Source organism: Heliangelus exortis, chromosome 2, assembly GCF_036169615.1.
Source record: "Heliangelus exortis chromosome 2, bHelExo1.hap1, whole genome shotgun sequence".
Classification (NCBI taxonomy): Eukaryota; Metazoa; Chordata; class Aves; order Apodiformes; family Trochilidae; genus Heliangelus; species Heliangelus exortis.
Genome location: NC_092423.1, coordinates 4,890,376 through 4,904,319, shown reverse-complemented (window position 1 = coordinate 4,904,319; position 13,944 = coordinate 4,890,376). Strand labels below are relative to the sequence as shown.

The following is a 13,944-nucleotide window of genomic DNA, read 5'->3' as shown; positions in this document are numbered from 1 at the left end:
GGCTTTCAATGATGAGGGAACTAAATGCAGCCCAGAAATACAGAATTTCCTTCCCAATCACAGAATCATAGAACCATAGAATTGGCTGGGTTGGAAGGGACCTCAGAGATCATCAAGTCCAACCCTTGATCCACTCCCACTGTGGTTCCCAGCCCATGGCACTGAGTGCCACATCCAGGCTCTTTTGAAATATCTCCAGGGATGGAGAATCCACCCCTTCCCTGGGCAGCCCATTCCAATGGCTGATCACCCTCTCCAGAAAGAAATTCTTTCTAATGTCCAACCTAAACCTCCCCTGGCACAACTTGAGACCTCTTGTGCCCTCTTGTCTTGCTGAGAGTTGCCTGGGAAAAGAGCCCAACCCCCCCCTGGCTCCAACCTCCTTTCAGGGAGTTGGAGAGAGTGATGAGGTCTCCCCTGAGCCTCCTCTTCTCCAGCCTCAACACCCCCAGCTCCCTCAGCCTCTCCTCATAGGGCCTGTGCTCGAGTCCCTTCACCAGCCCAGTTGCCTCCTCTGGACCTGCTCCAGCACCTCAATCTCCTTCCTGAGCTGAGGGGCCCAGAACTGGACACAGGACTCAAGCTGTGGCCTCCCCAGGGCTGAGCACAGGGGCAGAATCCCTTCCCTGGACCTGCTGGCCACGCTGTTCCTGATCCAGGCCAGGATGCCATTGGCCTTCTTGGCTACCTGTTAGACACCAAGTGGTGATTAAGATGAAAGGAAACATATTTCTCTTTGGCATTCTGCATTAGGAAATCAAAAAAACAGGTGTATGGTGCGAAATTAGACATAATGACTTCTTTATTTGATTTGAGAACAGAATATGTTTCAATGCCAAATGTTTTTCCCTGACTCCATATCCTGAATTGTTTGGCATGGGGGGTGTCATGCTGGGCTTCCATGCTAGGAGCAATGGCAGCAAAGGAAAAAAGAAGAAAGCAAAGTTCTCTAGCAGTTGTCTGCAGACTGTGTCAGAGGTGGGCAGAAGGAGGTTCTGACTCTTGGTAGACAAAGCAGACTCTGCTAATTTTCCCCACCAAATGACTTCAATTGTATGGTTGGATACAGAAAGCAGAGAAATAGAAAATCCATTCTTTTGACTTGGGAAATGATGAGATCTGAAAAGGCAGAAAATCTGATCAACTTTTCCAGTACAGGTGGCCTCACTGAATCAGAACTGGAGATGTATAAAAACATTTCTAAAATAGAACTGATAAAACTCTAAGTAGCCTTTCTGTCGATTCATGCTTTTTTCCCCCTTCACTCTAACCATGTAGCAGTATTTTTCCTGGAATGTGCAGAGCTGCTATTTTCTGACTCAAAGCATGACACAAACAACCAACATCAGCAATCATTAATATGCCAGCCTGGGAAAAAGCTTGCTGAATTAGTTAAACCATCTGCACTGAAAGAATTGCAAATTACAAGTTCATTAAAGAAGATTGGAAACCTTCTATTAATTAATGTAGGATTCCATTGATAATGATGTTCAATTAAAGCTGCTGCCCCAAAGTCTGTCTGAAAAGAGCTGGCAGAAGAAATGTGAGAGCACTTTGCTGGAGTCCTTCCTATTCTATGACTGTTGGACAAGGAAGAAGGGCTATACTTATAAAGAAATATTTTTTTCTCCTTTAGATTTTTCTAGGACAGGCAAAGCTCACGGACAAACCTTACATGGCATGGAGTGGGAAGAATCCTTACCAGCAAGCTATTTCTCAGGCTCTGGGCATGTCATGGCCTATTTGCTTTCATCTACATGAAGGAATCCCTTAAGGTCCTTCTGGTTTCCCCCTGTGTGTTCATGTGCAGTCACTGCATAGATTCTGGTACTAAAGCTCACAGATGGGTAAAGCAGCTGGAGAGGATGGTAGGGGAAAAGGAGCTTCTTGGTAGCAGCTGCCTTTCTATATAGAAATATATATATTACTAGATATATTCTATTATATACTATTATAATACAGTTTATTCTATCATATATTAGATTATTTTTTATATATTCCATTATATTTTATATATTTCTCTATATTATACATATATATATTAAAGTATTCCCTCAGGAAATGCAAGGGAAGAACAAAAGCCTGGAAGAGAGGAACTTGGCAGGGCAGGGGTGAAATACTCAGGTGAAGAGGAGAAGCACTTTAGGATGTGCATAGACTTTAAAAATAAACCCATTGTGGAACCATCTGTGGTCCATGAAACCTTTTCCAAAACTTCTTCCTCCTTCTTCAAGGCAATTTTTAATCACAGGACATGGGGCTTTAGACACAAAAGCTGAAAGCACTGATTTTCCTAGGGTTGGAAGGATGCAACCACCAACCACAACATAGAACAGACCTACAGGCATCACCCTGGTGACACCCATTGCAGTTATCAATAAGGGCTGTGGAAGGGTGGGTGTTCTCTGTGACAAGTGACCATTGCAGCTGGATTGTACAAAGTACAAAACACTGAGAGCTGGTAGTGGTTGACCTGGCTTCCAGCTGTTGTTTGGGTGAGTGTTCAGTATGTCCTCACTCATAATCCTCTTGTGGAATTATAAATAAATAAATCTGAAAATAAATTAATTTAAATTACCATCAAGGGAACTCAGGGGTTACGTTTTTTTGTTTTGTTTGTGGGTTTTTTTTTTTGTTTGTTTGTTTTTATAATAAGCAATGCTTATTATATGATTTACCTTTGCAGATACTGTGGAAGAAACCAAAGAGGAAAGTCTGAGGCACTGATGCTGCCATTCACACTCTCCCTGCCCCTCATTGCCACCGAAACATGGTGTGAAATATTTCATTACTTTTTAGTAGTTGGCCAGCAATTCAGGAATAGGCTCATTCATAGCCTGGTCCTTCCAAATATTTATTCCTGTGCTTGGTCTAAATTTGTTGGCCTCATGGTGCTCCCTCTGAGTGCAGAAATGTTCTCAGGGGTTGGACCTGAGCACCTCCCTGATGAAGCTGCTGCTTCCATCACACACAGGGACAGTCCACATCCTAGCAGGAGTCTATGTGCCCCATTTAAGGGTGACACAAATCAGGGATTTTCCACCTCTCTCAGGTTTTACCTGATTGTAATGTGCAGTATCTATCTGTTAGATTAGACAGAAAAGAAGGTGCCTGGGTGCTCAGCCACAGTGGAGTTGGTGAGGGATGTAAATGTGCATTTCCTTGGGTGAAAACTGAAATGGAATCATTTAGTACTTGAACACGTGAAGGTGCATTTTTAGTGGGTATCTAAACATCCTAGGCTTGAAAACATCTTCTCTGATTCTCCTTCCCAGGCCCAACTCAGGATATGCTCTTTTTTTTGAAGTAAGTTGCACTCCTGAGCATGATTTACACCTAAACTGGGCAAAACCTTTGCTTTCTTCCTTCTTCTGAAACTTTGAAAAAGTGGGAAGTCTTACCCCACTGTTCCCAAAACCATTCCATCATCACCAAGAGGAGAAAAAAGTACAGACAAGTTTTAGCCAGTCAGCCAACACAGATCTAACCTTGCACAGAGAAGTTCTATTGCCAGAATTCAAATAAGTTGGTGTCTATCTCCAAAAGCACTGCCTCACAGCTAAAATCTTGGCAATGACAGAAGTTTACCATGAGGAACATGTGCATAGGACAGAAAGTGACCTTCTGATCCTCCAAAGCTCAGGTTGACAAAGTCATCAAATAAAAGCCCTTCATAAATTCATGAAACTCTTAACTCCGAATTAATTTTTTCCTCTATTGCTCCTGGACCCCTCTGTCCTGTGGGTTGGAAATCATCCCAATAATAATAATAAATATACCCATAATAATAATACCCACTCACAAGTCTGTCTGTAGAGCACCTATTCCCATTTATTCTTGCACTGACACTGTCATTGATTCTAAGTAGCTCTTCAATTTCTAATGTTTTCTCAACTTTAGATGTGTTTAGAGGCAGCAATAATACTCCTGCAATACTAATACAGCCTTCAACACCACAATTTCAGATGCAGCTCATGAAACCTTCCACATTTTAAGAACAGAGCTCTCTGGGCACACTTAATTACCAGTGCTTTTCCAGGACTTCAGGAGGGTTTTGTTCTTGTGTTAGGTGGGCTCTAAACAAAGACTCCAAAGAACAAGTCAGACAAAAATGAGATGAGAAGGAGGTGAGTAAAGGCACTGGGAAGCAAAGACCTAAGGTTACTTAGCAGGAGATGTGTTTGTGTCTTTTTTTCTGTTTATGGGAGGAGACACTTCAGGTGATTTCAAGCAGTCCAGGCACTTCAGATGTTCTCTACTCAAAGACCACCACCTCACTGCACACAGATCTCCATTGCTTTCAATCCCACCTTGCTTCTCTAAGAACTTTTCTGTGGACTATTACAGGGTGGGACACAATGCTGCCTCCAAACCTACAGCCACTACAGAACACACACTCTGCAATTACTGGTATTTATGATGAAGTGTTTAAAAAAAATACTTTGTGCCTGAATCATTATTTAAGGCTCTGGTTATTCTAATTGGTGATGGAAGAGACTTAGCTAGGCTTGGTGGAAAGCCAGGAGCTGAAAAGAAGAAATGGAACATTGACATGAACTCCTGAATCCAGTGAGAGAATGTCCTGTGCTGGGACTTGCTCATCCTCCCCTTGTTCCAAGACAGAAAAACACATTTGGGAGAACTGTCCCTTAGGTCTGGAGTCTGCTCTGCTCTAATCACATCAGATAAGACCTGACTTCTAAGTGCAAATCACTACTGGTTTTGCAGATCTCACCTAAAACATCTGCAGTATCCGGGCTCTGAGATGTGTCAGAGCACTTTGCTCTATGCAGCCTGATCTGGATGGATGCTCTACATTTCCTCTGAGAGTTTCCTACAAATAATTTAATCAAACTCTTCCATTCTTACAAGCAGAGGTCTGCAACAGCTGTCTCAGCATCATGCCAGGCTGGAGACCAAGAAGCATTTTAAAGAAGTGTGGAATAGGGGAGTATAAAGGAAACAAGAGCTTCTTCTCCTAAACCCTGAGAGAATGGTTAGGGGAGGAAAAAAAAACCCACAAAGTGACTATGCTGTTAGAAGAAAAAATGTTTCAGTCTTTGGGGAGAAAAATTACATAAGATTTAGGAAATCTGGATGCAATCATGAGAAAGAAAGGGGACACTGCCCTAGTCCTATGAGAAAGAAAAAATAATCAGATGCTTTAAAGGGGAAATAGAAAGAGGTAAAATTAGGGGCAACAGGAAACCAAAGGTTCCTTCCAAAACCTCAATTTGTTTCTTACCACAATACTACGGACAAAAGATGTTATGCCAATGTTTGTGGGCTTGTTTTTTTGTAATTTTTTTTTTTAGAGCTGCCCTTATCCAGCAACCTGTGCAGAGGTCATGTCATAATCTCCAGCCTCTCTTCCTTTCAGCACTATCTTTCTTTATTGGCTTCATAACTCAGCAGGGACTTGGATGCTTCCCAGAACAAATACCATTCTTCCCGTACTACTTTTTCAGTCACTACTGCACAAATAAAACATCTCCTGATTGAATCCAGGCAGCCCATTTTTTAAATAACAACTCAAGAGTTTTACCAAGTCTTATTCTACCTCAGAGGCTGGTAGAACAGCATGGTAACAAGCAAAAAGCCAGGACAATGCCCTTTGGGTTTCTGCATTATCAGCAACATTAATGGAGAAGTATGATTCGAAAGAACAAAAATGTTTTAATCCTTTTGCACTTTTTTTGTTTGTTTGCTTTGTTCTCCTTCAGCTTGATCGTGTTACTGGTAGCAGGGTTCCTCCTAGGGAAAAATTCTGCTTTAGTAGTGTGAGAATGTGATTATGTGGGACCCTAAGAGCCATGTCAGCAGGAACTACCTGAGGGATGCATCAAACTTTGACTAATAATGAGAAGAGAGAATGAGATTCCCAGCAGTGCAGATGTATTTAACAGTGCCCTGTGGAGTGCCCTGAGCAAATCTCTCCAGATCCTGTGCTGGAGATCAATGCAGCTCTACAGCACATTTGGTTTATGCACAACTTTTTCCTTCTCAGCATCTTTCTTTTTCTTTGTGTGCTTGTGTTGTTTTGCATTGTAAAGACAGCATGAGCCTCACACTTCTCAGACCACCTACATTTGGACCCTGAGGAACCATCCTTGACTTAGATATTTATCCTAAAATTTATCTCAACGACCCATTGCCATGCAGTCAGCATGCCAACAAAAATCAAGTCCTCTCCCACAGGATGAGCTTCACTTTTTTATTGTTATTTAGGTGCTAAATGAAATGTTTATTGGCCTATTTTTCATTCCACAGCCAAGAAACAAGGATTGGTTCCTACGCAACAAAACCAGAGAAAACAAGGCTGGAATAGGTCTTGAAGTAGTTCCTGGTTGAGTTCTCCTCCCTTCTCAGTTGTGTTGGGGTCTCCTGGCAACACAAACACAGATGGCAGATGATTTCATTACTTGCTGCTACATCTGAGCTTTCCATCCTTCAAAATATCATCCTGTAAAGGTCCTTAGAGTCTAGGACAGGAGAACATTCCTCTTGGTGTGGAGGATGGGTTGTGAATGGGGGACAGAGGGCTGCATAAGGAACTCAAAAGTTCCACAGGAGCTGTGGAAAAGATGACATGGAAGAGATACAGAAGAACAGGGACTAGATCCAGTTCTTTGCCCTTCCCACTTCAGCACAGCTGAGGACTAAGTTTCCCATCAATGCTGGACAAGTAACAGTAATGGTGAAGCTCATCTCCAAAGGCAGAGCACCCATACCACTATCTGAGCCTCAAAGCAATATATTTTGCAGATATTTATCCTCCAGTGTAAGAGATCCCACAGCCTTCCTAGCAGTTGTGTTCTAATACAGCAGGAATGCTCCAGTCTCTTCTTCCAGAAGGACTGCCTTTGACATTCCACCTGAGTGAAGGAATATCAAGCAGGTGATGGCACAAAAATATGGAGAAGTTGGAGAACTTGAGCCTTCCTGGAGGTCTCCTCTCCTTCATTCTCAGGAGGCACTCATGGAGTGATGGAATGAGGAACCGACAGATTCCTACTTTGGGCCAAGATGTGGGACTATCAGGTCGAGCCTTCAGGGTCTTCTATTATTTTTTTAGGAAGGAATTATCTCAAATCACTCATCTCACCCCATTAGTAGATGCCTTCTTCCACTCAAAACAGGAAAAAAAAAAGCCCTCAATAATAGGAATCAATTAATAGAAGTGATTTGCTCTTGGGACACTTTAAAGAGGTGTGATGAAGATGTGCATAACCTACAATTTGTGGGGTTGAAATCTGTAACACAGCATGAATCTGGACTGCCTTTACAGGAGCATCTTTAGGACTTCTGAAAACAGGTATAATTCTACAGACACTGAAGTAGCTCATGCTGGATAATTCTGACTGGACAGAAGTTTCTTTTTGCATGATACACTGGGAATTTGAAAAGATTGACTGTCTTAATTCACAGGATGCACAGGGAAGTATTTAATTGCTGCAGTGATTTTTAATGCTGAAGCTGACTGCAAAAATCAAATCTTACAGTCCAAGTTTAAATACCAGAAGAACAATTTGAATGAGAACATCTAGAAGCTGGATACATTTATCCCCTGTTATCTAATTGCTTTTGTGTTATTTACTCAAGGATTTATAAAAGATTCATCATCAAAGTGGGGAACGTAGTTACAATGAATATTTTGCATTCTTTATTCAGTGTCAATTAATTCAGGACTCCAAGCACTGTGGGAATTTGCATCATATGCACAGTAAAAAGGTTGAAATGGAAGCTTAAACTGATGCACTGTAAATGATCCCATTGGATATTTTAAGCTTCTTTTTCTTCCCATTAGTGTAGATTATTCTGTTTAAAGATGCTGGGATGAAAGAAGATTGCTGTTAATAAGAAAGACTCTCTTTTTAGGAATGAAGGAGAGGAGGACTTTGCATAAGGCTTCATAGGGATATTCCACTCTAGGGAAGTGGTAATTCTTTCACTCAGACACTGTCAGTCATCATTCTGTAATCCTGGGGAGGGTTCTTCACGTGGTTCTCCTCTGATACCAGTCTAAGATTTCTCTCAAAAACTATCACTGCACAGCACTCAGTTGGTTCTAACTTCAGGTTGAACACTCCTTGACAGGACAGCACAAATAGTACAGAAATACCACTCAGGCAATTCATCAAAAAAAAGCAGGAACACCCAATCAGCCCCCTCCTGAGGAAATATATTCCTGTGACTCTGTCTGTGTCCATACAAGAGATGTGATGAGTGATGAATGTCCACCTATTACTTCCCACTAAGTTTCTTTCCCTCCTGCCCTTTTTCTTCTCTCCCCATAGCCCTATTTCTCCTTCACAGACTTCCTTTCACTGACACATCCATTTGACCTGACAAATTCCCTTTTGTACCACTGAGCCAGCAAAGGGAAGTGTTTCTATGCCATTTCTTTGATTTGCATTTGTTTCATGAGCACTGGTGGGAATAAAGAGCCTCTAAAGATGTTTCTCATGTTAGTTAAGAAAACTCCTGCTTTCTTTAAGGGAAGAAAAGTTGAAATTAACCTGAAGCAAAACTGAAAGATTTAATTCTATTTCTTTGGTCTAAATCTAGGATGTTATGTCAGGAAATGCAAAATGGATACTGTTATCATGCAGTGCCTTATAAAAAAGGAAACTTGCCCCCAGAACTTACAACGTGATGCACTCAAATCCCAGTCCCCCTTAATGAAGCCCTCTGCTCACTGATTTTTTTTTTTCCTGCATCAATAAATCACGTGTAGTTCTCTCCATGAATACAAACAGCTCCTCTGCAACCAAGCCACCATTCCAGCTCATCCAATGCATCAGACAATGAACCCATGCACGTGCTTGGGAATGGAAAAGCCCCCAACCATTTTTCAATGTCCTACATCACCTAAAGAGTGTTATTAGAGGCCTTGAGTAACCCAGTGTCACACACCCCACCCCGTAAGAATCATGCAAACAGATTACTCACCTCAAGCACAAGAAAAGCATAAAGGCAACTATCAGGGCCCCTACTGATATACAGTGCCCCAGGTAGTTTATGATGAGAGCAATCTTGTAGTGGAGTGCATACTTCCTCTGGAGGTAAAGAGATAACATGATTAAATCAGCATGACTCTCTCATTAAGGAACAGTTAATCAGTTTAGGAAACAATAATTACTTTTCTTGACTGCAAAATGATATAACAGCCCCAGGAGTGATGCCCATGTATAGGCCAAACGTGCTGCCCAGTAGTACAGGTTTGGTTTCATTGCAGTTTGGGATTGGTCCATGGTTTCTTACAAATCTTAAGCCAAGAAGTTATTTCCCCCTCCCCTGCAATTTTTCCTGCAGTTCCTTCAGTATTTCTTGTTTTCATTGCCACGCTATTTTAAAACTTTGTCATTTTAGGGTGACAAAGCTACCACTGACACATCTTCACGCTGTTTCAAAAGTTATAAAACTTTATTTTGTTTGGAAAATGCATGGCCTTAATGAGCCAGGTTATGCTACTTTCCTACTCAAACGGTTTGGTTTTCACACAAAAATGAATCAGTTGTCACTAAGAATAAAAAATAAGCCCTTTCCATGCAGGCAGATTTTCCTCTGAGGTTTTTTCGCAGATTTTCCTCCTTGGAAGATATGATCCTTATCTTCTAAATAATGGGCAGAACCAGTGCAGCTGGGAGAGCAGGAATCTGGTGGCCTTTCACAGTTTTGAGAGAGCCTGACAAGCCAGAGATCCTGTTGTTTTTAGCAGCAACCCAAGTATATCATGAACCTGATGTACTGGGGTCCATTTCCTAGGATGCTGGGGAGATGATTGATGGGTTTTGACCTTGAAGTAACTGCAACATTCTTATTGATGGGCTGCTGCTGGCTTCAGAAAAAAAGAGAAGCATCTCCTCTCTTTGCCTGATGGATAGGAAGTAGAAAAACACTATACAGATAAATACTAAAACTGATGAGAAATGTCAGAGGTTTTCTATTGAAAAGAATAAATCCCCGTGAAAAAAAAAAAAAAAATTAAAGGTTATTCAGTTTGGCATTTGTTTCCTTCCAGGTTAAGCAGATTTTTCCCCACTTTAGGATACTTTTCTCCTTCAGAAGAATGGGACCTTTGAAAACTAACTAAATTTCCTCCCTTGTGACAAAAATAAAGAAGTAAAATCCTACAAATGGCATAAGGTCTCTAATTTTGGTTGAACTTCCTCCGTTTCATTTGTTCTAACAATTTCCCCTAACATTTTATTCCAGTCAAAGGAATTTGTCAGTGAATGAATCTTTGGCTGAAACTACAACCAGCAGCTGTAGTTAATCTGTTCCATTGTTCTGTGAAGACAGCATCTTCCAGCTCTTTGTGAGCCAGTGCTCTTGGAATCATTTTTGTGATGAAACCTGTCTATATCTTCAGCACATGGAGCAATGTGCTTTTTCTGGACAGAACACAACCATGCAAGGTATTTTTAAGTGTATTATAAAATCCTCTAAAATAAAATTCCCCATGCACTGGCCCAATTTTCTGAAGAGGTTTGAGGAGAAGAAGAAAACCAAACAACCCCAAACCTCCGTGATCTGAATTCCACAGTGAGTTTTATTTATTGTTAAGTTTATTTTATTGTTAAGTCACAGAGACAACTAAAGGAAAAGCCAAACCCCACTAAATCTCAGGTGCCTACCTGTACTCTTCAGCTTAGAGCCCTGGCAAACTCCCTTGCTATTTACTTCCCTGCTTAACTCATAGAACCAGAGAATATTTCAAGTTGGAAGAGACCCATAAGGATCAAAAACTCCCTGCTTCTCACAGAACTACCTAAAATTAAACCACACGACTGACAACATTGTCTAGAATTGCTGATGTAGTGCTAGAAATCTTCTGGAAGATTCCAACGTTTTTTCCCACGCCAAGGAACCTGAATCTGACCCCTCAACTCCCTCCTTTGGCTTTTAACCACAAACTTCACTTCAGTTTTAAGAAGATATGGTTGAAGACATGAGAACATTAATTGGGGGAAAAAATAATATATAATAAAGCTCCTCTTTTCACACACTGATTCTGAAGGAAAACCAGGCATTTTTAAATTTTTTTTAATTTTTTTTTTTTTTCTGTTGTGGGCACTAACAAGGTTTCCTGGAAGCAAATTCAAATATCATCAAAACAAGAACTGCCTCTGAAAACCTAAGCTGACAGGGTGACAAGATCACTTCCCAGCAGCCTACACACAATCTGAATCCCTGGTAGGATTGCAGGCAACACCTTCAGAGCTGAAAAAAACATGTGCCCAGAATCAGGGATGTGTTGGCCAAAGCTCAGTTCATGCAAAATCCTTGTATAACTCTTCTGCCTCACCCTCTTGATGACTGGTAAGTTTTAAATGGTAACAAACTTGTACTGTTACCCAGTGCTCCTCTGCTTTCAGGAAGATGCTTCACTAAAATGTAGATTTCAATCCTCTTCAGGTTTAGGAGGAAGATTGTTAGGTTAGATGGGAGAAAAAGGAGGAGATGGTCTGAACACTGTTAGTTTTGCCCTTCAGAGCACAGCAGGTCACATCACCGGGCACCTCTTCCATCCTGTGCCTTATTCCTCACCATCACATTACATCAGTGTAGTTATTTTCCAACCCTCTTCTTCCAGGTGAGCTGAGGCATCACAGTTCTATGTGTTCACCTGAACCAGTTTTGCAAATCTGTGGCACACTGAGCTCCCTGCAGCTGGATTTCAGGCTATTGACAGTTCTTCTGTCTAAAGGACATTTGCCTTGGCTTTAGCTGACTGCTAACCTGCCCAGACCAAACCAGCTAATGATTTGAACTAATAAGGACCTAATGACAGCACTCAGCTCTCCAGATGACAAGGGTTTTTTTCCCCCCCCTCAAAGAACTTGCTGACAGCTTCCCCCACTGCTTACAGCATCACCTTCCTCAGAGGCTCTGCACTCCATCCCCAGCTCAGTCTCTTGAGATTTCCTCCTCTTGCCAGGATGATCTCAACACCAGCATGGTTTAAAGACACCATACCTCCTCCCGGAAGACTTGCAGAAGCAACTGAGAAGTATCAGTCACCCAAGATGCTTCTGAGCTCACTGCTTTCCTCTCCTGAGCCAGCTGGAAGCTGGGGAGCTGTGGCTGATGTGAAGGATGCATTAACTTAAGCTCAGCGTGGTGCTAACTCAGCTGCACAGCTTGAAGCCACCTCCAAACACTACCAGAACCAAATTCAGATCCAGCTGCCACAGGCCACATAGACAAGACCAAAGTTCCTAATTTATAGCTCTTTTTGGAGGCTAAGATGTATTTTTTTGCTGCCTGAGACTCTTCTAATATGAGCATGGATTTGTGCCAGCTGCGGCCAAGGTCCCTTTGACTCTGGAGCTTGGAGGCTGAGTAGAAGCTTTCCATTTGTCACACACCATTAAACAGCTGGATCAAAATGACTTCTGTACGTGATTTCTGTGCCTGGAGAAGGAGCTAAATGATTGTGCAGAGGATGGGATTCAGCCTGACAACAAGAAGCCTACATTTGGGTATCTACCCAGCATCTGAACCACTTTTCTGAAGCCAAGGATAGGAACAGGCACGGACAGGCATCCAGTGCCCCCTGAAGTGCAGTGAGGAGACTCTGTGCTTCCTATTTGGTCCTGGGGATTGACCTCCAATTCCTGCTGCTGAAGGACACAGCTATTCCAGAACAGCATTTTAAATTACACTTTAAATTAAAGTGGGAATCTGGGAGCAGAGCAGTCCCAGAGCAAAGTTTTACCAGAAACTGCCATAAGGACTTGACCACAAGTGATGATTTATTCATGTAATCCAGTGAATATGTGCTACAGGAGCTCAGGCCTCCTAAGACTGATCCACAACTGGAAAAAACCTAAAATTTCCCTTGCTGCACTACCAACACTTTGGGACGTGGGCACGGGGTCGATATTAAAAAGTTCTCTTCTTGTCACATGTAACAATCTCTGCATTTGCAGTCAAACCAAGTAATTATTTAACACTCTGGCTCAAGCCTAAAAGTAGGGGTGTTTTCTGTATTGAAAATACACACAGATCACAGGATGTGCCTCCTGGCTGATGCTCAGCATCTGCTAGGATCAATCAGTAACACAGACCCATGTGTGTGTACTTGCATCTCACCTTTAATAAAAATGGAAGATTATGGAAATCCGTGGGATTTTTTCACAAAAAACAACAAGTGTTCATCTGTCACACTGAGCATTATGTAGAGATTTCAAAGGTATTCATAAATATTAATATTTGTAAAGCTTTTCTCAAATCTTTGAAGATCTAATAAATGAGTTTCTAAGCTTTTGCAAACAAGGGTGGGAGAACATCTGCACTTTCATCCATTTAAGAAACATCCTATTTAAGAAGTTTTAAGCTATCACCATAGCTGCAAAGTTTTTAAAAGCAAAAACAGGGTAAAGGAAATAATCCTGTCCTCTAGTCATAACACTTCTCCAGCCTCTTCAAATAAAACTCCTCTCTATTTGCTTCTGCAGAGCCTGCAATTGCTCAGGTCATGCAGGCAATCCCAGAGTTTTACTGAAATACAGCAGTATTTTCCTGAGTTGGTACTGCAGACTCCTGCTATCAGCTCAGGCTTCCCATACCTAAATTATAGCAAAGATTTTGAGTCTTCACCCAGCTCTGTTGCCCATTCTCTAAATCAGGACTGGCTGCTCAGCCCCCTCCCTCTTGCTCATTTTTAGGAGTGTGGTTTCACAGATGTGCAAAACCATTTCAGTCAGAGTTGACCCCTGGTTTGATGTCCCAGCCAGGCTTTCCTCCTGCAGTAATTCAATAAAGACAGCTGTGGGAGCTGATTAATCCAAAATAATGACCCAGCAAAAAGTTTGCATTTCAAGTGGGAAAGGAAAAATAAGGAGGGGCTGCACTGGGGTGGTCCCAGCTTATATCAGGTTGCCATGGGAGCCCTTGACCATCTCTCAGTCAGATGGTCAGTCATGGGCTGGTGTA

General features: G+C 41.9%; 1 protein-coding gene across 3 annotated transcripts in view; it reads right to left on the bottom strand.

Moving 5' to 3' along the window:
• CRHR2 (corticotropin releasing hormone receptor 2) overlaps positions 1-13,944 on the bottom strand; it is a 144,497-nt gene that overhangs the window by 44,603 nt on the left and 85,950 nt on the right. For all 3 annotated transcript variants that reach the window (XM_071734607.1, XM_071734608.1, XM_071734609.1), the window contains one exon: positions 8,953-9,059. In XM_071734607.1, the coding sequence (XP_071590708.1) occupies positions 8,953-9,059 (107 nt within the window). The remainder of the gene's footprint in view (positions 1-8,952; positions 9,060-13,944) is intronic.